Source organism: Episyrphus balteatus, chromosome 4, assembly GCF_945859705.1.
Source record: "Episyrphus balteatus chromosome 4, idEpiBalt1.1, whole genome shotgun sequence".
Taxonomy (NCBI): domain Eukaryota; kingdom Metazoa; phylum Arthropoda; class Insecta; order Diptera; family Syrphidae; genus Episyrphus; species Episyrphus balteatus.
Window position 1 is genome coordinate 46,062,728 of NC_079137.1, and position 27,388 is coordinate 46,090,115.

General features: G+C 28.6%; 3 protein-coding genes across 3 annotated transcripts; all 3 read left to right on the forward strand.

The window, feature by feature from the left end:
• Positions 1 to 2,335: 2,335 nt before the first annotated feature.
• Positions 2,336 to 7,656, forward strand: LOC129918674 (uncharacterized). Its single transcript, XM_055999302.1, has 6 exons — positions 2,336 to 2,500; positions 6,323 to 6,496; positions 6,561 to 6,773; positions 6,839 to 7,097; positions 7,169 to 7,296; positions 7,354 to 7,656. Exons 1-6 carry the CDS (start codon positions 2,416 to 2,418, stop codon positions 7,617 to 7,619), a joined length of 1,125 nt encoding a protein of 374 aa, XP_055855277.1. The 5' UTR covers positions 2,336 to 2,415; the 3' UTR covers positions 7,620 to 7,656.
• A 2,764-nt stretch (positions 7,657 to 10,420) lies between these two features.
• Positions 10,421 to 16,353, forward strand: LOC129919234 (uncharacterized). The gene is made up of 7 exons (XM_056000089.1): positions 10,421 to 10,505; positions 14,673 to 14,855; positions 14,910 to 15,119; positions 15,194 to 15,518; positions 15,601 to 15,728; positions 15,783 to 16,004; positions 16,078 to 16,353. Exons 1-7 carry the CDS (start codon positions 10,421 to 10,423, stop codon positions 16,326 to 16,328), a joined length of 1,404 nt encoding a protein of 467 aa, XP_055856064.1. The 3' UTR covers positions 16,329 to 16,353.
• Positions 16,354 to 20,996: 4,643 nt separating this feature from the next.
• LOC129918502 (uncharacterized) lies at positions 20,997 to 27,162 on the forward strand. The gene is made up of 6 exons (XM_055999092.1): positions 20,997 to 21,184; positions 25,268 to 25,441; positions 25,505 to 25,714; positions 25,874 to 26,330; positions 26,399 to 26,769; positions 26,828 to 27,162. The coding sequence occupies exons 1-6, from the start codon at positions 21,100 to 21,102 to the stop codon at positions 27,076 to 27,078; spliced, it is 1,548 nt and encodes a 515-aa protein (XP_055855067.1). The 5' UTR covers positions 20,997 to 21,099; the 3' UTR covers positions 27,079 to 27,162.
• The last annotated feature ends 226 nt before the right edge of the window (positions 27,163 to 27,388 follow it).

The following is a 27,388-nucleotide window of genomic DNA, read 5'->3' on the forward strand; positions in this document are numbered from 1 at the left end:
CTTTCTATAGTCTATCTCAGTATGGATCCAAGTCGATATGGTAAGTATATTTGGAACATTTTTTTTAGATATGGCAAATCACATGTCCACGGTACATAATGAAACGTCCATAAAAATATTTAGACATTTGTTGATTATTTTGTTTTTATTCTTTGAAATATCTTTTTTCATACATTCATTTATTAAACAATTTTATTTTTGTTAACATAATTTTTTAATTTTTTAAATTTTTAAATAACAAGAAGGCAATATTTTTAAAACAAAAGTTACGAGATTCTTCAGACTGGAATTCTTATATATCTGTGGATATCAAAGTCTTATAACAATAAAGTTGACACTTCAACAATTTCAACAGTCTGAACAAATCTGAAAGTCAAAGACTTGCCAAACTGATATCAGTTTGATCATGATCAAGACGATTAATTTAAATTTGGACGGTTTTTAATACGAAATACAAAAAAAATTTCAAACATTTTCTTCAAATCCCTCGAATGATGGACTTTTTAGACCCTATTTGTAATAGGAAGCCAAAATTTCAAAACGCTCTCCCGAAAAGTTGTAAAAACTGACATATGTTGTTTTTCCTTGTTGATACAGAATTATCCAATGGGTACCCCTTGTCTAGAAAAAAAAAAATCCATCAAATGAGACCTCAAAATAAAGGACTTCTTGGACCCTATTCATAGCTGAAAACCAAAAGTTTGTAGAAGTTACGGTTGCTGAATTATTTGCAATCGAAATATTTTTTGTCCTTATTTTTTTTTAATTTTCAAAAATAATCCAAAGGGTACCCCTTGTCTAAGAAAACGGAATTTTCAAAAAATTTCTCCAAATCCATCGAATGAGACCTCAAAATAAAGGACTTCTTGTACCCTATTCATAGCTGAAAACCAAAAGTTTGTAGGCGTTACGGTTGCTGAATTATTTGCAATAGAAATATTTTTTGTCCTTATTTTTTTAAATCTAAAAAACGGAATTTTTAAAAAATTTCTCCAAATCCATCGAATGAGACCTCAAAATAAAGGACTTCTTGGACCCTACTCATAGCTGAAAACCAAAAGTTTGTAGGCGTTACGGTTGCTGAATTATTTTCAATCGAAATATTTGTTGTAATTATTTTTTTTTAATTTTCGAAAATAATCCAAGGGGTTCCCCTTGTCTAAAAAAAACGGAAATTTCAAAAAGTTTCTCCAAATCCATCGAATGAGACCTCAAAATAAAGGACTTCTTGTACCCTATTCATAGCTGAAAACCAAAAGTTTGTAGGCGTTACGGTTGCTGAATTATTTGCAATCGAAATATTTTTTGTCCTTATTTTTTTAAATCTAAAAAACGGAATTTTTAAAAAATTTCTCCAAGTCTATTGAATAAGACCTCAAAATAAAGGACTTCTTGGACCCTATTCATAGCTGAAAACCAAAAGTTTGTAGGCGTTACGGTTGCTGAATTATTTGCAATCGAAATATTTTTTGTCCTTATTTTTTTTAATTTTCGAAAATAATTTTAAAAAAAACGGAATTTTCAAAAAAATTTCTCCAAATCCATCGAATGAGACCTCAAAATAAAGGACTTATTGGACCCTATTCTAAGCTGAAAACCAAAAGTTTGTAAGCGTTACGGTTGCTGAATTATTTGCAAACGGAATTTTAAAAATTTTCTCCAAATCCATCGAATGAGACCTCAAAATTAAGGACTTCTTGGACCCTATTCATAGCTAAAAACCAAAAGTTTGTAGGCGTTACGGTTGCTGAATTATTTGCAAATATATATTTTTTTGTTCTTGCCAGTCAAGCCAAGTTTCTTGGTTTAATTCTTATCAAACAATTAAACTGGAAATATACAACATACAATAAAGGGTAAGAAAAGCTAGCAAGACCCTCTTGTCATATAAAATAGCAATTGATTGCAAATGGAGTCTTACACATCGGTTATTAGACAGACTGCCTTGGACAAATCAGGAAATTGCAACTATTCCTTAAATTCTTTCATAGAAAGCTTCAAAATAAAAGCTTTTTTAACCATGATGATGAGCACAATAAATTACATTCTCAAACAATGCATTTTGAAAAACATCGATATCGATAAATCGAAAAAATATAAATATCGATAGTAGAAGTTATCTAAAAACACAAGTTTATAAAATAGGTACAGGTAGGTACACCCTCGACTTAGATGAAGAGTGAAAAGAATCTCTTCATAAACAATAGCAAATAGGTACTAAATAGGAATCTTTCTCTCCATAAAACCCTATAAGATAGAAATTTTTACAAACTTACAAAATTTGAATCTCAGTCAAAGTTAGTATCTCTCAAGTCGCGCTTCGAAGTGTAAGCTCATTTTAGTTGGTACGCTCTGTTCGCGTGTCTAGTAAAAAAAAACATAGAATAATAAAATTGCATGCAAAAATAGCTATTGATGAATAATTCTAACTACGTGGTTGTGATTGCATGGTTGGTGGTTGTCGGCTTAGCCGGCTTGGCCACACCTGCCAAGGGTCAAGGTTTGTTTATAACCAAAATCGATAACTATTTTTAGTGTTTATTTTTGTTTTTTATTAATTTACTTATTTAATCGATTTTACAATTTCTATTGTGATATCGAATTCGATTTCATTCATGACGATAATTAAATAAAATATCTTTTACGATGATAAAAATAATGAGCATAAGTTGTATAATACTCGTCTTGCTGCAAGTATCATTTTTTCGTCATACTATTTAAATACCAATATAAAATTAACTGACAATTATTATGTCTTTTTTCGGTTCTATCAATAATTTAAAAGTGAAAATGTATGAAAATCATTTTATCATATACATATTATACAAGTTCTGATCCTTTCAAAGCTTAGAATGGCTTCTGTTTAAGCCTAATACATAATCCAATAGTTTTGTTTGTACTTACGGAATTGGAATTGTATGTACGAATTTAATACTTTTAAGCCGAAAAAACCTTTAAACCCTTTTCACACCGTTTTTTTTAATGCTTTACTTTATTGTGTCAACTTTTTCAAATGTCATAATGAGGTAGATATACACTATTTGCAGCCTACCTCAACATTCAATTAAGCTTAAAATATTCTACTATATTAACAAATCAGCTTCTTTTGATTTATTGTTGTCAAGCTAGAAATGGAAAAGCCTGTGGGAAAAAATCCCAGAAAAAAACTTAGTCAGTTTTTAAAATAGACTACAAACATATTTGTTAAATGGTCTAGTAACATATTTTATAAACATTTTAATAGCTTATTTGTAAGTTAATTTACTTAAGGGAATTCCAAAAGTATTGTATGTTATGTATGTAGTAATGTATTTTTGAATAAAGTTATTTAAAATTTCATAAAATCAAAAGGTTGAAGTAGAATTCTAAATAAAATCGATTAAATTGGCAAGCCCTTTAGATAAAAATGAGACATTGTTAAACATTTCAAGAAAAACATTGACAGATTTAAAACTAGTTACCTATATTAAAACTACATTTTGTTCAAAACTAGTTTTTGAATATTTAGAGTTGCAAATGTTTCATAAGATGATATCATTATTGCCAGACTTGTCATATAACGAGTATATTAAATTCGATATCGTTCGATGTCTGTTATTGTTCATAAGATAGTCCTGTCAATGATAAATTTCGCAATTTAAGAAGTTATTTTTGTAATTTTTATTTTTCAATTTCTTTGAAACCATAAGTTGCACAGAGAGATGATTTAAGAACTTTTTTGCTTTAAGTTAATAAAAGTTAAAATCGGCAAGGATTAGAAAATTGAATTTTTTTTTTGACATTTGTTCTTCTTCTAACTTTCACTGGGCCTTAACTAAAAACAACTGTAATAGTACAGGTAAAATAGGCATTTATAAAAAAAAAAATTGTTCCACTCATGACACTTGGCAAAAAGTTTGCTTTTGGGATAAGAACCAAGTACAAAAAAAAGTCTATAAAAAAAAGTTGGGTGGAAGGGTGTTTTTTCGCGGACAAGAGGGAGGGGGTGAAGGTCAAAAATATACTGAAAAAAGTTGTTAGTTGAATATCATCATATGACACATGTTTTCAAGGTATTTTTTGATGCTGAATCTAATGACATAAGAATAAAGTCAATACGATTGCTCTAAGAAAAGTTATTTCCGATTAAAAACCAGGGTGCTTGTTTTTTTGATCTCCACAGGTAAAATATAACCGAAACCCATGTGAAAAACATGCTACACTGACAAAATTTGGGATGAAGGTTTAAGATAAAACAGGGACAAAGGATTCATAAAGTTTTTAAAAATATTTTGGGTGAAAGGGTGTTTTTTTGATAGGTTAAGTTGTGTGTGAGAAAGGTATCATAACAGCTAACTTATATTTTATTAATTTTTAAAACTTGGTGAAATAGTTTTGGTTGGTATAAGAATGAAAATTGGTAAAAATGTTTTATTTATAACAGAAAGCAAGAACTCAAAAATTCTATACAAATATTTTAGGTTAAAGGGTGTTTTTTTTTTTGGGAAATAGGGAAAAATCCGCGATAAGTCCGATAAAATCAATGGTATAAATGGTACCCTTACGAAATTCATTAAATATGTTCTCTTTCTCATGGGAACTACGAATAATGTAAGTCTATAAATTTTTTTTATGTGAAAGGGTGTTTTTTTTTAGAAGTAAAGAAAATATGTTTACATTTAAAAAAGTGTGAAATACTAGAGTAATATTAGTGGTACCCTATTGAAATTTTGCAATTATGTTACTTTTAAGATAAGAAACAAGAATCTTAAGTGTCTATAAAAATATCATGGTTAACAGGGTGTTTTTTTGAGTGAAAACAAAAATGATGGGTCACCCTAATGAAATTTGGAAAAAACATTGATTTTGGGATAGAAAGCAAGAATAAAGAGTTTTCATAAAAAAAAATTTTAATAAAAGGGTGTTTTTTCGAAGAGACAGTAAAATCTGTAATTGGTCCCAAAAAGCCAATGATTCGCGTAAAACGTGTAAGAACATATTTATAAATGTTTAATTTGTCATCAAAACTATAAATAAAATGAATCATTGGCTTTTTGGGACCAATTGCAGATTTTACTGTCTCTTCGAAAAAACACCCTTCCACCCAATTTTTTTTTATAGACTTTTTTTTGTACTTGGTTCTTATCCCAAAAGCAAACTTTTTGCCAAGTTTCATGAGTGGAACAATTTTTTTTTTTTATTTCTTGATTTTATGTACCTACTATTTTACCTGTACTATACCTAATGTAAGAAAAAAAATTGGATGCATATAACTCAGCAACCAGACCTCCAAGAAACTTTTGGTTTTCAGTTATAAATAAATCTTAGATGTCTCACTCGATGAATTTGGAGGAAATTTTTTAAAACTATTTTTTTTTTCAAGGGGATTTTTTACCGAAAATCGAAAAAAATTAATTTGGAATTTTTTAATCTGAATACTTAGATCGGTTGATTATGAACTCATATCTTTTATTCAAAACCGATTTCGAGAATTTGGTCTAAAGATATCGTCATCGTTGTTTGGTTGAAAATATCTCAGGAACCACAGAAACTTTTGGTTTCTAATTATGAATAGTGCTTACCTAAATGTATTTTTTTTATGTCTCACTTAAGAGAGAAAAAAAATTATTCTGCCTCGGGGCCCCGGTGCAGCTCTTAACGCCTTAAAGCGACGACGCTACAATCCATTGTTTTTCAAAATTCTGCTTTTCAAAATTCTGCCAGCATTTTTTTGAAAAAAAAATTCTGCTAATTCTGTTTTTTTTTTTACCGACTTCCAAAAAGGAGAACGAATTGAATCGTCTTAATTTTTTTTTCTTTATGTTTGTTACCTCATAACTTTGGACTGAGTGAACCAATTTGGATAAATCTTTTTGTATTGGAAAGCTGGTGCCAGCAGTGCGATTTCAATTTCGCTCAGTCCTGTCTATAGCAACTATAAGAAAAACCATAAAGTCTTGTTTTGATCCATGGAAGTCGGTTTTGTTTTTTTGATAAAAATGATTATTTTCATAGCATATGCGTTTTCTTAACAAAAGTACCTACACCTCATTAATGTTATAAGTTTGGTACTTTTCTAAATACCTAAAAGACTGACTTATAAAGAGAACTATTATCACTCGGAAAAATAGGCTTATAAAGCTTGGCAAGCTCATGATATAATAAAATGGGTCGCATTTAGTTGCTCTTATGGAAAGAGTAGAGTAACTCTTATGTTCAAGCTTTTTATGAAAAAAACTAGAAAAAATTATAATTTGATTTTTTTTCAAAGAATAGTATAAAAAAAATAAAAATTTTAAAAGTGGCATTTTTTGAAAAAAAATAAAAAAAATTATATATGCAGATGCAAATCTAGTAGACGATATATGCCTTGGATGCATTTGCGAAGCAGCTAGCGGCTGTGATCTATCAAAAACCTGTGATTTAGAACATTGTGGACTCTTTCGTATGGATTATTTATACTGGGCCGATGGTGGAATGCGAACATCTAATGGAGAATTCGCACATAGTCCAACTGGTAAGCTTTGTTTTGACAAAATTGTTCTGAATCTTCAAAAATATTTTTTATTCTTGCATTCCAGCTTATGAAAATTGTGCATACGATCCAAGTTGCGCTACCGAATCTGTTCAAAATTATATACAAACATTTTTAAATGACTGCAATCAAGATGGAAAAATTGATTGCTACGACTATGCTTCTATTCACAAGTTAGGTCGTTATGGTTGTCCAGGTATTATTTCCGGGACCTATGCAAGAACATTGAAACTATGTTTGGATGCTTATGGAGTTTATTGTAAGTAAATTCAACAAATTACTATTTTAAGTGAAAAAAAATACTTAATACTTATTATTTTCAAGCTACAGAAAACTATACCTCCATTCAAAACTCCACGGAAACTCCACAAACAACTGAAATGGCACTTATACAAGAAATAGTTGAAGAAGTTGAAGATTTTGTTGATAACTTTAACAGTGGAACAACTGAAGTTATTAAACAAAATACTGAAAATATTCTAGTTGCCAATAAATTACGAGTTTCAACTAATTTACCACCACAATCACCTTTAAAGTATTTATATCCTCAAAAGAACATGACAAACACTTCTTCAATTGAAAGGTAAAAAAAAAAAACATTTTAACTACATATTATAGGTATTTGATTTTACTATTTTCACGATGTTTTTACAGTAAACTGGATCAGATTTATGGTGGCCAAAGAAGCGTTAGTCAAGAAACTAACGATTTTGAGTTGATATCTCAAAAAGTTGATATCCCATCCAGATTTGGCGATGATAGCATTGTCCCAATTCCATCAGGTTTAACATACAAATATTACACTTTTAATAGTTATTTTTAATACTGTACTTTTCAAGCTCCAGATGGTCTTGTTGATAATCAGTTAAGGAGAAGAGCATTAGAAGACACTGATCCCGATTCTGAAGATAGGGTTTTCAACATGTTAGATAAAATTGAAAAATCCAGAAAAGTTCTTAGGGAAAAAGAACTGAGATTTCAAGAAACATTTCTCCAAGAATTTATTAAACAAAATCGTATTGATGAAGAGAGAAATGAGATTTTAAAAGAAATGGCTACAGTTAAAAAACCATCGCCTAAGAAACCTAATTATTTTCTATCATAAATTTTTAATGTTTAAAAAAATAGTTTAGTTGAAATTACAAAAAAAAAAAATTGTATGTATTGTTTTTTTTATTGATTTTGGATAAAGGCTCATATTTAAGGGAAGACTGGCTACTAGCTGTGGAAGACTAATTTCATTAGAAGCACCTCTGCTTAGTTTTTCGGACTAGGTGGTAAATTGAAGATCCCCCAAGTCTCGAAAAAAGTTTTTGTTTGAAGAAAAAAATTGATAAAGAAGAGGCCTATGCAATTAAAGATACAAAAAAATCTATTTTAATTTGGGATATAGGTACTAGGTATATATCAAATTATGCATTCGTACAAAAAAAAAGTTGAGATAACATTTTTCCGTGACATTACGATGGTAGACAATGCCAAAAAAGTGGGTCCCGGAAGTCCGTCTGGTCTGTCTGTCTGTCTGTCTGTCTGTATACGACCCTACAGCCTAAACAGATGGACCGATTTATGTCAAACTTGGTATGTAGCGACTCTCCAGAGGGGTTTTTGGAATTAATTTTTTTGGACCAAAAATAACGGTACTTGTCATATACAGATTTTAGTAAAATTAAAATATCTCGAAAATGGCTTTAACGATTTTGTTTAAAAAATTCGAATGTTAGTTTTAAGCTAAGGTGTATCTTCTAATGAAAAAATTTTTTTTTGAAAATCATTATTAACGGTATCTGCTATAGAACCGTTTTTTTTTAAATCCGATTATCTCCGAAACTGCTTATTCAATTTCAACGAAGAAGCATTTCTTTAATTTAAATATAATTCAAAAATAAAATTTTCCAAAAAATAATTTTTGGATTTTTAAAAAAATGTTGATTTTTTTTTTTTTTTGAAAAATAAAATTTTCGAAAACGGGACATTGAATGTTTTTGAAATTTTGTTTTTAGATGTTGATTAATGATTTCTACAAAATGGCATACCAATTTTATTTTAAAACTTTTTTTCCAAAAAATTATTTATAAAAAATTAGTTTTTTAAAAAACGAAAAAATCTAACGATTTTGAAAATTTTTTTTCTAAAAATGCATGTTAGTATATCAATTAAAACTGCATACTTGTTTTGGAGGGCAATTTAATTTCAGATTTTATTTTATTTTTTTTTTAAACGAATTTTATTTTTTTTTTCCAAATTTTTATATAAAAAGTCTTAAAAATTTAAGCAACTTTAACTCTTAGAGCAAGTTCGTGCGACCCAGTCGTGCATTTTATTTTTTTAATTTTGGTGATGTTGTTTATAGGAAGAATATCAGCTTTTAGTTGATGTCAAGTGCTTCACAATTTTTCAAATCTTTTTATACGAGTAAAATAACAGAGTTGTTGATGACAATTCCCATATGATTTATATTTCTTTTTCTTCTTGTTTTTAAAACATAAAAAAATTAAATAGAGCAGTTTCAATTACAAAATTACATGAAGTGTCAGTGCATTCATAATTATAAACAAAAACAATCTCAACAAAAAAAGTACTTAAAATTTTCATAGCTTGAAACATGAAAAAGAAAAATTGTTAAAAAAACACAAAAAAAAATAGTAGACTTTGAAAGTCGATATTACATTCAATTTTAGCCAAGTTCAATTTTCGTGGCCATTATGTTTGTTTTTATATGTTCAATATTTATAAATGCTCAAAGCATTAAAATAAGTAATTTAGTAAACATTATCCAAAATTGTTTTGTTCTATTTTTGAATTATCTTATTTTTTTTCCCAATATTTTAGTTTTTACCGACTTCCAAAAAGGAGGAGGCATTCAATTTTTTTGTTTTTTTTTTATGTTTGTTACCTCATAATTTTGGACTGAGTAAACCAATTTTGATAACTCTTTTTCTATTGGAAAGCTGGTGCCTGTAATAACTTAAAAACAAAGTTAAAATGTTATAAAATGAGTGGGGCAACTTAAAAATATATATTATACAGATAAAATAAAAATAAAAATCAATAAAGGCTTCTTAATAAGCATATTTTTAATATAACATTTCGTTTAAACAAAAGAGCTGAGCAGCGAACTTTATTATTTTTTTTTTTTTTTTTTTTATTTCTTAAATTCTTTTTATTTTTTTTACATATATTTATATTGTTTAATTGTTTTAATAAAAGGAACCTTCAATTTTTAATTATTTAAAAAAAGTCATGGAAATAATTCTAACAGTTGCATAGTTTGACTATTGAATTTTGTTTAGTTTGAGTGCTTTAAAATATTTAGTGTTAAAAATAAGAAAAAAAGGAAAATCTGATTTCAATAAATGGGATAGTGATTGAAATATTATTTTACGGTAAGAAAGAAACAAGAACTAAAATTTATGATGTGGTGGAAAAAAATGGTATTTCTTGAAGCAAAACCGTTAAATAATTTTCAAACTTAAAAATAAAACTAAAAAAAAACATTCAGTGTTTCGTTTTCAAAAAAATTGATTTAAAATTAAAAAACTTAAATAAAACACATCACGATTATCGACAATAAATATCGATTATTTTATGCGAAAATGTCGTTTTATTCTTGCCGCATCATCATGTTATAAGTTATATAATTATTTATTATTGCATAATAAATTCGACTCAAACGACAACAATTATTTTAAAAAGCTATAGCAATTCCTCTCCGCAGATCTCATGTATAGAAAAAAATAATTGTAACAAACTTAAGAATCAATGTTTACCTGAAGTCAAAGTTAGTTACCCCTAAGTCTTGCTTCAGTTCAAATCGGTTTCAATTCATGAGCTCTGTTCGCGTGTGTTGTGTATATCTAAAAGTTAGAAAAATAAAACCACTTATCTACATAAATAGTTATTAAGATGAATAATTCTAATATCTTGTACTTCATGATTGTAATTGCGTCGCTGATGCTAGTCGACTTAACCACAACAGTTAAGAGTGGAGGTTTGTTTATATTTTTGTTAAAAGTAAAAATCCATCTAATATGGATAGTTTAACATTTCACTTAAAGTAATTATATGTAAAACAAATAAAAACATCATTTATTACCTAATAGAAGTGGTACAATGTACTTTTACGTACATTTCTCTCTAACCATCACTCTGAAAACCATTGTTTGTCCAGCAGTCTTTCAAAGGCTTTACCTTATGCCATTATTTGGAATAATTTTTCAATGATCGCTATCAGATAGGAGATTATAACATTAAATCAACAATTTTCTTCTATAAAGAAACAAGTTAAGTAGGAATTTTGCTTCTGTTTATGATGAGATTTGTTGTGATTAAAAATAGAAAATTCTATGGGAAATATTCTACGGATGAAAACTAAGTCAGTTTTCCCAACTTGTTTGTAAATAATAATTGTTTCAAGTTCTTTTTAATGATTTATTAGTAAATTTTTAATTAAGTATATCAACATAAATAGAGAATTCTTGGGATAGGTAATTTCTTAAACGTATAACTAAAGGGTCAAATTATATATCAAATTGAAAACAAAAACCCTTTGCAGAAAAACACTTATCTAATTAATACAATAACTACATATTAATTATGTGCATTTTATAGAACAGTTTAGACAACATCACTATAAAATCACTATAATTGTGCATAAATCGTAAAACTTGTTTATAAAATAATTGTGAAATTTTGATCTCTGAATTTATGAAAAAATTAGAATCTTATGAAAGAAAATGCATGACTGGGGCGCACGTACCTACTCTTATGGTAGGAATGTTTAAAGCTTTTTTATAAACATCGTAAAAGAATAATTTTAATTTAATTTTATCCTTATAAGAAATGTTAAAATTTGACTTTAAAATCACCAAAAAATCTAAATGGTTTTAATCTCCAAATGAAATACGCCATTTGATTTTTATATACATAGGTAACAAACAAATTTTGGTGTTTTTTTTTTGAAAATTGTTAAAGTTGTTGAAAAAAAAATATTTTTATACAAAAAATTCCAAAAATAAAAAAAAAAAATATTTGGTATGCCATTTTGAAGAAATTGATTTTCCACTCATAAAAAATAAAAACAATATTTCAAGTAAATTCATTGATAATTTTTGAAAAAAAAACCTTGATTTTTCAAACAAAAACTTTGAAATATTTTTTAAAAATCCAAAATAAATTTTTTGAAAATTTTTTGAAAAACGTATTATAAAACCTTATACGCCCAGCATTTTTCTCATCTTATCGACTCTACGTGAAATGAAGCATATGGATTCATATAATTTATTTTTTCCCTGGCCGCTAGAGTCCCATGAATCATATATGATACATAATCATATTTTCATAAAATACAATTCGCTGTCCCCATACAAACTCCTTCAAAATCATCGTTACGTCCAGTATTTTTTTTCAAAAATAAGCATAACTATTTACAAATAATGCAATCAGAATTGGTTTCTTACCTGTGTAATCAGTAAGTATTGTTAAAAAAAGGGTTTAGTTTTGTGCTCACATATGACTCATGGACGTATGATATTTGATTTTCATCGCCACAAGTCCAATGAATCATAAATGAACATTATAAAAATTGTTCGTCGTAAAATTATGTGCAATATATGTCTAACATTTCGCTGTAAAATCAACTGTTTCGGGCTTAGATCGCAGAAAAGGTCAACTAGATTGCACTCAACTACGAAAAAACACATCTTTTTTATTATGTTGCTATTAATGTTGTTAAAAAACTTCAAAAAAATCAAAGATTTTCTTATGAAATCTTAAACATTTTTCCAATTTTTTTACAGTTTGGTAAAGTATTTCTTTTTTTCATGAATAAATTATGTTCTATAGCAATATTTTTATATAGCAAACACGTTTTTAGAAACACGTCTTTATGAATCATATACGACTCATGGACTCCACAAACACGATACAGAATATATTCTATGAGTCAAATAGGACTCATGGGGCGTTGAGTGATGAATCCTTCAAATAAACCAAGAAAATTGAACGTAGAGAGGTTTTTTAATCAGATTGTATGATGACAGTGAAGTTGTTTTTTAATAAAATATGTATATGAATCATATATGATACATGGGACTCTATAATATTGGGACAAAACATATATTTTGAGTCATATGTGACTCATTATACAGTTAAGTTGTTAATCTTGCTGAAAAATTTTCGCACAATAGTTTTCGTTGAAATCGGCTTAGTGATTTACCAAAAAGTCAGAAATCAAGAAAACGGTTCTATGGTTCATGTACCGTTAATAACGAGCCGTTTTTGAGCTGATCAATTTTTTTCATTTTCATCATTTGGCAACTACCGTATTTTTGGTCCTAAAAATAAAAATATACAACAAAGTTTGAAGAAAATCGCTCCAGTAGTTTAGGCTGTACATCAAGATAGATAGATAGATATACGAATCCTAAACTTGCCCTATAGTTACGGTGACCATCCGTCCCGGTTTACCAGGGACTGTCCCGTATTTCTCCAGCTTGTCCCTGGTTTTTATTTAAGAAACCCGGGACGTATAAGCGTCCCGTATTTTGTTATTTGTCCCGTGATTGTCCCGTATTTGGACATTCTCTGATTTTTGTATTCAATATTTTAAATACTTTGTACGGAAAACAAGAAAACAGTGGCTGGAAATTAAAATTTTTCTAATTTTTCGGATAAAGCATTAAGCATAGTACGCAGCTGAAGCAAAACGAAAATTGTTTTAAGTCTCCAAAGTCAAAAAACTTTCGCTGCAAGAAGAATTGCCTGGACAAATAAATGGGAGTGACACATATATTCTAGCACAGGTAAGAATTTCGTTACGTAAGCTGCGTACTGTGCAACGAAAAGCAACATTTTGTGCTGGTTTTGTATGAGAGTTTTCGTTTAGCATCTAGAGTAAGATTTAGTTTTTTTTTAATGTTCGTCAATTATTAAGTTCCAGCTTATGTTTGTCAGTTGCTACACTAGGTAAAATGTTTTCGAATAAAGAACATGTTAAAAGTTGTGTTAAAGATCATAAAATTTCAAAATCATTTAAAATAAAATTAATATGTTAAAAAACAGCTCTCCCGATTTTGATTAAAAAAATATATTTTTTTAGAAGTTATTAACAGACATTATTATAAAACCATTTTCTTGATTTCTGACTTCGTAAACGACTTAAATGATTTCAACAAAAACGCTCCCATAAAATACTTTAGGAAATCTTGATATCAAAATAAAGAAAAATTATGAAAACTCATTTAAAAAAATTTAATTTTTTTGAAAAATCAATATTTTCAAAACGATCCAACGAATTTTTTATCTGTCCCGGGTTCCGCTTCCAGAAATATGGTCACCGTACCTATAGTGCTATAGTAGAAACCTATATCGCAAGTTAAAATCAGGGATGTTGTTGCTTATAACTTACGACTCAGTTCTTGAAGCCATCAGTTCCATATTTATTAGGGTGTGTCAAAATGCTAAAGTATGGAATCTTCAAATGTAATAGCTTTTAAAAGTTGCATTAATTATCAAAAATAAATACTGCGTTTACAATTTTCATTTTAATTAATATCTTTGGCTCGCTCAAAATATAGGAAGAAATCATAGAAATTTGAATTTTTAGAGATTTTTTAAACATATGTTTTTTTTTTTAATTGCGCCGTTTGAATACAAAAACAAATATATTAAATATATATCTTAATAAGAAAAAACTTTTAAGCTTATATTAGTTGGAATTGAACACTTAGTAAAGAAGATGCGAAATAATATACGAAGAAAAAAAATCATTTTTTCATATAAAATCGTTTTTTTCCTTACAACTTCAACCGATTTGAGCGAGCCAAAGACGAACGATATTATAATTTTTTTTTACATATTATTAAATCTTAGACCCTAATAAAACTTTTGACCACTATTACATTGCAAAATTAGGGTACTTTTTTTCGGCCATACAAAAGTGACACACCCTAATATTTATTGACTTTTGACCCTCTGAATGATTTAATCCATTTATGTTTTTTTTTTTTTTTGTTGCATTACCCTTGAATGAGTCTTGAATAAGCGAACAAAATATTAATAAGCTATCATAACTAAGGCAAACTTACAGAAGTTTTGTGTACTTTTATCAAAGTCTTTCAATATTAATTTACTGATTAACAAACTTATTCTTTTCCAGAAGCTTCAGAGGAAGATCTAGTTGACGATACTTGCCTTGGTTGCATTTGCGATGCAATTAGCAATTGTAATGTAACGACAACTTGTAATTCCAAGGCTTGTGGGCTTTTCCGTATCACTTGGATTTATTGGGCTGATATGGGTAAAATGACGGTGAATGGAGAATCTCCAGATTCACCAACAGGTACATTAAATTTTTATTTACCCTGACTTAAATACTATATTTCTTTTAATTTAGCCTTCGTTAATTGCGTTAGCGATCCTTACTGTGCAACACGTTCTGTCCAAAAATATATGCGAACATATAAACAAGATTGCAATGGAGATGGCAAAATTGATTGCTACGATTTTGCTTCGATTCACGTGTTGGGTGGACGTGGCTGCCCAGCTCGCATTTGGGGACATTACGATAGAACAGTAAAACAATGTTTGAAGGCTTATTCTTACGGTAAGACAGTGCAAAATTTTTCTTTCTCCATTATTATTTATTAGTTGGTAAAAATGAAGACAATTATATTTTAGATATTGATACTGACTATTTGGAGGATCAAACGACATTAATAATGCAAAATGATGACTTCAAATCGGATGAAATAACTACCGAAGAAGTTCCACAAACTACTGAAATTGGTCAAGAAGCTACTACTGAAATGGAACAAGTCTTTCAAACAGAAGATTTTCATGAAGTCTTCAACCAAGCTACTGAGGACAGTAATCAACATACTGAAGATTTCAACAAAAACAAGGAAAAATCTTCTTTGAAAGCTTTAACAAAGCTACCACCGTTAGCTCTTCTGGGATACTTACGTCCAAAAGTGAACACGACAACTGCTTCTCCAATTAAAAGGTAACAAACCTTTTAACTAATAGGCTAGAGCCGAAAAAATCACTGCGATAAACTCAAAAACTTCTTCTTTAAAATTTTTCAGTAAATTAGACAATGATGAAAAAGGCTTTAGTTCAAAAACAATACTTGATACCGAGAATGCATCGCTAGTTCCTGAAGTTGATATTGCTTCCAGATTTAGCGACGAAAGCATCTCCTCAGTTGTTTTAGGTTCGATACAAATGCATATTCGGGTTTCATATTTTAATATTTAAAATTTTTCAGAGGGACCTAATGGAAGTGATAATTCCCAATTGAAAAACCCGCCTGTAGAGATCAGTCAAGTGCTTTTTTCCAAATTGGATCAAATGGAGAAAAATAATGATGATTATAGGAACAGAGAACTGAGACTCCAAGAAAAATTTCTCGAAGCATTTATCAATCAAAATCGCATTGATGAAGAAAGAAATAAAATTTTCAACGAAATGGCCAATAATAAAGGATCTGGTAATTATTTTTGTTTTTAACATGAAAAAATGTCGGAATTTTAACATTCCACTATTTTCTTTTCAATCAAAAGATGGAAATAATGGAATAACACAGTTGGAAAGGAGAGCACTTCGAAGAAGGCAAGATCGTTTATTCAATAAAATAGAGCAAATGGAAGAATCTGAAAATGAACATATGGAGAAAAATTTGAAATTCCAAGAAGCATTTCTTGAAGCATTTATGAAAAAAACTTCCACTGAAAATGAAAGAAATGAATTTTTGAAACAGATTGCTAAGAATAATAAACAATCTGATATTGCACCAAATTATTTCTTATTGTAAATCAAAAAAAAAATCTAAAATTAAATTATTTTTATTAAATAAAATGTGTTAATTAATAAAAAAGAAAAACTTGTTGAAATAAAATGCACGACTGGGTCGCACGAACTTGCTCTTAGAGTTCAAGTTGCTTAAATTTTTAAGACTTTTTATATAGAAACTTGGGAAATGTTGGTATATAAAAAATAAAAAATAAAAAAAAAATAAAATTAATTTTTCAAAAAAATAAAACAATATCTGAAATCAAATCGCCCCACAAAACAAGTATGCAGTTTTATTTGATATATAAAGGTGCATTTTTAGAAAAAAAATTTTCAAAATCGTTAGAGCCGTTTTTTAAAAAACTAATTTTTTATAAATAATTTTTTAAAAAAAAAGTTTAAAAATAAAATTGGTATGCCATTTTGTAGAAATCACTAATCAACATCTAAAAACAAAATTTCAAAAAAATTCAATGTCCCGTTTTCAAAAAATTGATTTTTCAAAAAAAAATTTTCAAAATTTTTTTAAAAATCCAAAAATTATTTTTTTCAAAATTTTATTTTTGGCTTATGTTTAAATTATATAAATGCTTTTGTATAAAAAATTTCGTTGAAATACAATAAGTAGTTTTGCAGAAAATTCGATTTGAAAAAAGCGGTCCTATGGCAGGTACCGTTAATAATGATTTTCAAAAAAAAATTTTTTCTTCAAAAGATAGACCTTGTTAAAAAACTAACACTTGAATTTTTTTAACAAAATCGTTGGAGCCGTTTTTGTGAAATTAAACTTTTCCGAAATTTTTGTATGACAGGTACCGTTATTCTTGGTCCAAAAAAATTAATTCCAAAAACCCCTCTGGAGAGCCTCCAAAAACTGCTACATAGCAAGTTTGGAGTCAATCGGTCCATCCGTTTAGGCTCTAGTTCCTTATACAGACAGACAGACAGACTGACAGACTGACAGACTGACAGACTGACAGACAGACGGACAGACGGACTTCCGGGACCCACTTTTTTGGCATTGTCTATCATCGTAATGTTATGGAAAAATGTTATCTCAACTTTTTTTTTTTGTACGAATGCATAACTTGATATATAGTACCTATATCGCAAGTAAAAATATCACCTTCTAATAAATCTAAAGAGTGTACAAAGTTACATTGAGTGAAAGAGCTATTTTCTAAAAATAAGTAAAATTCAGAATAAGTAAAAAAAAAAACTATGCTGCCAACGATTGATGTCCCAAAGCACGCACGCACCCCCCTGTCAATAATAAAACCACTACTTTATTTAGGACCAATAATTATTGACACCCCTTTTTAATTAATTTGAACATATTTTTTATAATATTATTAAGCTAAAAAAATTAAATCTTCATCCAAAAACTCAAAAAATAATCAAAAACGGACAGTTACCAAATTCAGTGTCTGTATTTTTTGCACTTTTTTCATGAACTTAGTAGTAGAGTAACTAAAGCAAATTATAAGGGAACCCGGCCGAACAGCTCTGATTTTGACGATTTTTATTTCAAACGTAGGTAATTAAAAATACTTTAAAGTCTATAGATTAAAAATTGTCGGTGTTGCCGTATTGTTTTTTTAAATTAAAATTAAATTTTTTTTAACAAAACCATTTTTTGCTTAAATTTCATAAAACAAATGATAGCAAAAGATTCTCTAGGTAATTTAAGGAAAATATATAAAAGGCAGTAAGGGACAATCTTCCATCGTTTAAGCGATAAATACAGTTTTCTAACATTCTGCCTCAAACACAAAAAAAATATTTTGAAAACAACAGCAACACCTTCAATATTTTAAAATACATTTATTAAAAAGCCAGAAGCTCATTCTTATCTCTTAAATTTAAATCCACTAAATTTAATCAAGACTTTTTGAAAAAATGGTCCTCAAACTCAGAATTAAAAAAAAAAAAATGTTATTAGAAAAATTTAAAATGACTTTTTTCCAAACTTTTTCTAATAAAATATGAATTTATTTAAAAAAATTTTTGGAAATAAATATTATCAGTTGAATTTCGAAGCAACAAAGGTAAAATATATCACACTTTTGAAAAAAAAAAAAAAAAATGAAAAATTACTTCAATTTCAATGGTTTTTTTTTTATTAAAACTGAATTTTTGCATTGAAATAATTAATTTTCTCAAAGACTGTGGTAAATAGAAACTTTAAATTTTTGCTATTTAACTTTCAACAGTAAGGGTTATTAAATGAATAAAAAATAATTTCATGTTTAGATGTTGAACTTTAAAAAAAAATAAGTTACATTTTTTTTCAAAACTTTTATTAAAAAAAGTTCTTCGAAAATGAAATACTTTTTAATTTTGCTCATAAACCGTAATACATATTGACATTTCCTTTTATAATTTGAAATCATAATAAATGCGGCCAAAAAAATTTGAAAATAAATGCATTTTATATTACGACCAAGTTGAAAAAACGACATGTTAAAATTTTTTCAATAATTTTTTTTATCAAAAATCTGAGTTCAATTACCATTCTTTCAAAAGCCGTTCATTCAATTAACTTAATTTTAATTTTACATATATGACTAAGCTTCTAGCTTTTAAAAAATGTATATTTGAATATTGTAGGTGTTGCCGTTGTGTTCAAATATTTTTTTTTTTGTGTTTGAAGTCAATTAATAAGAAAATTGCATCTATAGCTTGAACTATATAAGATTGCCCCTCAAAAAAATTTGTTTTTGTTCACAAAAATCTTCCAAACCAAATTTCATGACAATTCGTCAAGAAGTGGCCGTGCCAATATGACAATGACCCACTTCTACTTACACAGTTTAGAAAACCTCTTCCCACAAATTAAAATAGACAAAAGTCATTTGACCTTGCGCAGAGAGGCACTGTCAGTTTTTATTTAATGGATCAATAGGGGTAAAAAGGCTAAAACCCAATTTCTCACCACCTGATCATTCTTTTTAGCGGAGTTATTCACAAAAATGAGATATTTTACTTCTAAGCTAATATCTTTGCTCCAGAGTGTCGTAGACCAAAAAATAAACATACATTCTCTTCCTTATAATATTTTCTATCGTTGTATGTAATTTCATTGTATTTGAGTGAATAAATACAAAATGGCAGCTATTTAAAGTCAAATTCTTGTTGTTAAAAAACACATTTTTGTCATTATTTCGAAAAAAAGCTTATGTCATGATTCACATTTTTCTAATCTATTTTGTAGTTTTATTCATGTCCTGCATTTTACAGAAAAAATCAGCTCTTTATCACCAAAGATGGCCGAGCAATTGATAAATGAACACATGCAAAACCGGTGCGAAAACACCCAAAAATATCGTTTTTTGGGAATAACTCGGCTTCAGAGTGTCCTATGACAAAAAATAAAGCTATTAATTGTTCGTTTCAACATTTTCTATCGATTTGGTGCACATTATTTTTGTTGAAACAAATAAAAAATAAGTAATATTAAGTCAAAGACGTTTTTTTGTTTAGCAAACTCTTGCCTTATTATTTTGTAAACGGTGCAAGTACTGGCTAAAAAAATGCTTTCTTAAAATTATAATAACTCGGCTCGTGTGGGTGGAGCTAATTTTTTTTTTTAAATTGTAGATAATTTAAATTACTACAACAGTAATTTATTTTTTTAGCCAGTACTTGCACCGTTTACAAAATAATAAGGCAAGAGTTTGCTAAACAAAAAAACGTCTTTGACTTAATATTACTTATTTTTTATTTGTTTCAACAAAAATAATGTGCACCAAATCGATAGAAAATGTTGTAACGAACAATTAATAGCTTTATTTTTTGTCATAGGACACTCTGAAGCCGAGTTATTCCCAAAAAACGATATTTTTGGGTGTTTTCGCACCGGTTTTGCATGTGTTCATTTATCAATTGCTCGGCCATCTTTGGTGATAAAGAGCTGATTTTTTCTGTAAAATGCAGGACATGAATAAAACTACAAAATAGATTAGAAAAATGTGAATCATGACATAAGCTTTTTTTCGAAATAATGACAAAAATGTGTTTTTTAACAACAAGAATTTGACTTTAAATGGCTGCCATTTTGTATTTACTCACTCAAATACAATGAAATTACATACAACGATAGAAAATATTATAAAGAAGAGAATGTATGTTTATTTTTTGGTCTACGACACTCTGGAGCAAAGATATTAGCTTAGAAGTAAAATATCCCATTTTTGTGAATAACTCCGCTAAAAAGAATGATCAGGTGGTGAGAAATTGGGTTTAAGCCTTTTAAATATACCCCTATCGATCCATTAAATAAAAACTGACAGTGCCTCTCTGCGCAAGGTGAGGCCCTTTTTTCCGACGCTTTGACTGGAGTAATAGTTGCATTCAAACCAAAAATATCAAATGGGATGTCTAAGTCACTGGTGCTCCAATTAATTGTAAATAAATCGATATCACACAAATATTTACATTAATTTATCGATATTTATATGAAAAAAAATATCGATATTTTGATTATATCCAAATCTAATGCATCTACAACAAAGTTACATCGGGGATTTTTATCTCCCACTCCATTGACTCTAGATTGAAGAATGAGTAGTTGTTTAATAGACAACATGTGTAATAAAAAGCTCAATTGCAATCCAGTCTCCGAAGATCTTTTAGAAGCTAAATTTTGTAATAAACTTAACTTTTAACCCGTGTCAAAGTTAGTATAGCTCTAGTCGCGCCTCAGTTCAAATCTATTTCTATTCCTTTGCTATATTTACGCGTGTGTTAAATTAAATTAAATTATTAATTATATACTTAAATAATTATAAGAAATGAATAATTCTAATATTTTATACTTAATGGTTGCAATTGCATCTTTGGTGCTAGTCGGTTTAGGCACACATGCCCAGACCCAAGGTTTGTTTATATTCATAATCGGTTTGTTATCGGTATTTTAACGTACTTTAAATACTTTAAAATTGATCTATAAGACAATTTTGGGTATTGTGTAAAAATAATTCGAAGTTTTGTTCAATACTAGGATAAGAAGTCCTAAAAAATTAATTTCTTGTACCCTGAGTCGGTGCCTCAGGCTGTTTCTTTGTGTGAGGTCTGAAAGCCAATTGAAAAAAAATCCCCTACAGAAAACTGGTTTAAAAAATTAAAAATGAGATTTGACATTGAAATAAGGCTCAGCGTTAATCTGCACATCAAGCAGGAACGAAAACAGCTAAACGGATTTTGGTGAAAATTGACGAAGATCAAAAATTTGAACTTTCGTGTGTGACTATGAACTGGGTTTTTCATTATTATCTCAAAAACAACTAAAAGGATTCTGAATAAAAACATTGTTTTGAAGGAAAACTTGAAAAACTGAATCGTGGTCTTGACAATATTTGCGAAAATGGTTAGATTTATTGGTTATTTCTACAGAAGTGTTTAAAGCAATTTTTTTATATATCAAACTCGTAAAAACTGTCATCTTGACTACCCTAACAAAAGCTGTGCAGCTGCATGTTCAAAACAACTTTGTCTTTAAATAATTTTGATTATGTGCGTGAGACTTAGCCGCGCAGTTTTTATTTTGTAATTGTTTTTTATGACGAATGAATGATAAAAATATTATTAAGATAAACATGAGCATTGACCTATAGGTGCGATAGAATGTTTTTTTTAAGATACAAAATTAAAATTAATTGAAAAATTGCATCTTTTCATTTTAAGATGTACGGATTTTTCCCATTACAAAATGATGACAAAAAAAAAGTCTATATTCTATATTGAAAACAAACAATTTAATTAGATATTTTCACTTTTCTGTAATTACTATAAGACTAGACTGGTTGTAATTATAAAAATGGAAAATTGTGTATGGGAAATATCCCACTAAAGAAAACTTAGTCGACCTTAAAAGCAATGACTAGTTTTGTATATAAGATAATGTTTAATTCAAATGAATGAATTATTATAGTAAACCCCATTGACAATTGGTTATTCCAAGATTAATTTTATTTTTTGAATATATAAATTTATTTTTGTTTAAGATTAACAACCAATAGACAAATAATTCTAAAGAAATAGAATTAAAATTTATTGTTTTTCTTTTACTGGAATAAAGTTGTGTTAGTAAAGAGTGCAAACTTAGTATGTCCACTATTTTATAACAGAAAAAATGTTTCTAGTACGAAAACCAATTATTCTTTAAGTCTAACTTGTTCTACTGGTTTCGATTTTTGCATAATAATATAAAAAAGCATACACCTATTAATTCATCTTGTTTACAAAATAAAATGTGATTTTCAATAAATTGTTCCTCAGATTAAACTGAGAAGTGTTATACAATAGAATAATTTATTGGATTAGCTATAAAAGATCAATAGTCAATAACAACATATTTTGCATCTTCAAAGAACCTATACCTTATAGCACATTTTAAGAAAATAAATAATGAAAATTGTGAACGACATTTTTTAAAAGAATAATTTTTATACAGAAAAAGTACTGCTGTACAAAACAACTAAATAATACTTTTTCGAAAACGAAACGTCATAGATTTTTTTGATTGTTGATTTGAACATATTAAAATTTTCAATACAAAAAAAATAATTTTGTTCAACGCAAAACTTTACATAAAAAATAGTATTTTTTATTATTTCAAAGTTTTTTTTTTTAATTTGCGCTAAAAAATAGTTGGTGACACAAAAGTCAACAATTTTCAATCGATAAAAAATTGTTAAAATTGTTGCTAATATAAAAGGAGATCTTAGAAAGAGGATACATAGATACAATAACTATATTTTATCGTTTAGGCACATTTTACGCCTTTTTTCATACCTAATGCTTTTTAAATAGTTCTTAGTATTTACTCTGACTAAATATCCGATTAATGTTTCTTTGTGGCATCTTAACACATTTACTGCCAAGCCAATTTCGTGTACATTTAATTTCAACAAATAACTGGCTATCAGATATGATAGCCATGACAGTCAATGTGTTAATGGCCGATTGTCATCATAAAGAGACATTATATGATATCTGTAGATTTATAAGACGTCTGTCTGCATAAATTGCACACTATGGTAAAAAAAATTGAAATAAAATATGTAAAAATTCTTTTTTACCCTCAAGGCCATATCCAGGAGATTTTGAAAAATAAATGCCCTACCTTCAAAACGTCTTACATCTAAAAAGGACCTAATTTGAAAAAAAAAACCTAATTTTAAAATAATTGATATTTTGAAGGTACCTATGTAGTATGTAGGAGACTTTTTGAAAAAAATCATTTTTTAAGTTAGGGCGAAAACTCACGCTCATTTTTGAAGGTGAGGCATTTTTGAAGGTAAAGCATTTTTTTCAAATGTGATTAACCTAAAAAATGCCTTATCTTCAAATATGCTCTGCCTTCAACTAGCAGTAGTCCAGTAGTTACATAGGTATATTTTGCTCCTTGTTCTTTTTAGAGAACGAGAACTAGGCTAATAAAACTTAATGACCCTGAACTTGGCAGACAATTTAACTGCTGGTCTTCGAACTTCTGCCACTGCCAAAAAACTCAACTGATTTTTAAATACTTAACGTCAATCGCTTCGTCTGAATGAATACTCGATACGCCATTTTTTAGTTTTTTTTTTATTTACCGTTTTTACGAAGTTTTGGCAAAAAGAGTCAAAAATTCCCAAAAAAAATGTCGTCTAAAACTTCAGACCTATGCCACTGCCGTAAAACTCAATTGTTTTTCAAAAACTTAACGGCAATCGCTTCGTCTTATCAAATACTCGATACGCCATTTTTTAGTTTTTTTTTTTTTACTAACCGGTTTTACGAAGTTTTGGCCAAAAGAGTCAAAATGCTCAAAAAAAGTGTCGTCTAAAACTTCAGACCTATGCCACTGCCGTAATACTCCACTGTTTTTCAAAAACTTAACGGCAATCGCTTCGTCTTATTAAATACTCGATACGCCATTTTTTAGTTTTTTTTTTTTATTAACCGGTTTTACGAAGTTTTGGCCAAAGAAAATGAAAAATTATGTAATTTTATTTTGAAAAAAAGAATACAAAAAGTATTAATAATGCTTTCTTCCATGTTATTATTTTTTTGTTTTCTCAAATGTATGAAAGCATTGATATTTACTAAAAATACGCTATAAAATATGTCACGCGGTTGCAATTATTACAACATCGGTGAGTAACCAATACAAAAAGTATTCGAATTCCCAAAAAAACACATTTCTGTAATTCCATATCAAACTAAAATCGTATACTCTATAAATATGCCGACTTCTCAATAAAGAATAGAATTTCTTTTTAGGTAGGTTGTGTTTTGTGGTTAAAATCCGTCATTTTAATAGAATCGAAAGTGGAATTGAGTTAACTCAGAGTTTTCACTGAAAATTTCTTATAAATTGTTATTACTGTTTGTCATCTATTACATGCCTGGTGGATTCACCTCAAATTCTTAATGGGAATTATCTAGTTATTTTTTATTCATTAGAAATCATTTTTTGAAAATATCAAATGAATCCCAATTTACTATCATCAAACTTGAATTATTCATAATTATTATTTAAGAATTAAATAACATCTGCTCTCCACTTATAGCCAAATCGAAAAAAAAACAAAAATGTCAAATTGTAAATGATTACTTGCAAGATATTATCCATTCAATGCTTTGAGCTGAGTAATTACTTTGAATGTAGTTTTTTTTATAGAAGATTTATTGTGATTTCTTCGAGCAATTTCCATAGAAGGTGCATTCTAGTAGATTCATATTGATCGCATAAATACCTCTATAACCTACAACAAATAATTGACTTATGTTTCAATACGCTAACACGATTTTTGTTAATAGAACCTCTGAAAAAGTCAATGATAATGATATAATTACAATTACCATGATTCAGAATGTGTGATGAGGATGACTGATGAGTTAGCCACTAACCCCAAAAACATCTTCAACTCATTATCTTCTTAGTACAAACTAACAATTTTTTATCTTTTTCAGAGGAAAATGTAGTCGACGATGTATGTCTAGCATGCATTTGTGATGCTAGTAGCGGTTGCAATGTCACGAAAATTTGTAATGGTGATGTGTGTGGATTATTTCGTATAACATGGTTTTACTGGGCCGATAGTGGCAAATTGACAGTGGGTGAAGATACTGAAGATTCACCAATGGGTAAATTATCTTTTTTCTACAAACTGTTCCACAGTTGTTTGAAAATTTTAACTTTTTTTCTAGCTTTTCAAAATTGTGCAAACGATCCATTTTGTGCAGCTGAAACAGTCCAAAATTACATGGCAAAATTCAGGCAGGACTGCAATCAAGATGGCAAAATTGATTGCTTAGATTATGCTGCTATTCACAGATTGGGTGGTTATGGTTGTCCAGGGCAAATTTTCGGACCTTATGCAGCAACATTGAATCAATGTTTGAATTCATATTCATATGGTAAATAAATACAATGTATTATGTACAAAAACGGTCCTAATTGGGTGGGAAATAAGTCTACAATCGAAATATGGAGTTATGTCCTACCATAATTTTAACTGCTTTTAATCAATTATATTGACAACCGAGGTTAATAAATCATACAAACATATATTTTAGATCTTGTAAACTCAGGGGAAATTGTCCCTCCGACAATGCAAAATAATGAGCCAACTCCCGATTCAACAGCTCCCCAACAAGCACCTCAATCCACTGAAGCTGAACAAGTTCCAGTCGGCTCAGTTTCTACTGAAAATACTAACATCGAACCAGCGATGGTGGCAATCGGTAATGTGAGTGTTGAAGCTGAAGATATCTCTGACAACTCAAACCCCTTGTCAAGGGACGTTTCAGGGGAATTACCACCGTTAACACTTTTGGAGCATTTACGTCCAACAATGAATACTACAACTGATCAGGTGACGGCAACGATCAGTAATGGAGGTGCTACTGTTGAAGACTTCCCCGAAGTCAGAAATAACACGTCGTTAGAAGTTACAACGGAGTTACCACCGTTAACACTTTTGGAGTTATTACGTCCAAAAATGAATACAACAACCGTTTCTTCAATTCAAAGGTAAGGAAAGCTTATAACCTCACTTTTTTCAAAGTAAACTAATATTTTCTTTGTTAATATTTTTGCAGTGATATTGATATGATTCTCGGTGATAGAACAGACTTTCGTTCAGAAAATATGCCTGATATTGTGAGTCCGTCAATCTCTCCTAACTATGATAGCGTTGTGAGCTTTGAGGATGAAAAAATGGCTCCAACTACAAGTACAACTGAAGCCACAAATGCAATTGAAAGTACACAATCAACAAGGCGAATAATAACAACCAATCAAGATCGTATATTCAATATTATCGAGAGAATTGAAAAATCCAAAAACGACCACACAGACAGAGATTTAAAATTTAAAGATAGATTTCTTGAAGCATTTTTGAACAAAAATCGTATTGAAGAAGAAAGAAATAATATTTTGAAAGAAATTGCTAAGAATAATCAACAGAATGGTAATTATTTGCATAAACTATTACTTTACGATATTGAAACTTTTTTTTTATCGAACAGTTCAAACTGATGGCCAACAATTGGAAAGGCGCAGAATAGAAAGCAGTCAAGAGAATTTCTTAAGCAAATTAGAACGAATGGAAAAATCCGAAAATGAACATAAAGAGCAACAGCTGAGATTTCAAGAGAGATTTCTTGAAGCATTTTTAAGAAAAAATCGTATTGAAGAGGAGAGAAATAAGGTTTTGAGAGAAGTTGCTAAAAATAATAAACCATCAGGCGATATTGCACCAAATTATTTTTTGTTATAAAATTTTAAAAAAGGTTATTATAAAATTAAATTATTTAGGTAATAATACAAAAATTAGTGTTGATTTAAAAAATTAAAAACTAGTTATATATAAGAAGTTTGAGTTTTAGTATTTAAGACTATTAAGTTTAAATTTAAAAATTAGTTTTTGTATAAATAATATATAAAATAAGTTTAATTTAAATTTAAATAGTTAAGTTGATTTTTTTCAAATTTAGAATACATATGTTTTATAAAATTAGTTAATTTTATAATTAAAAATATATTTTTACTTTCGTATCTTCTTTTGTTTCATTTGTAATATGTATTTA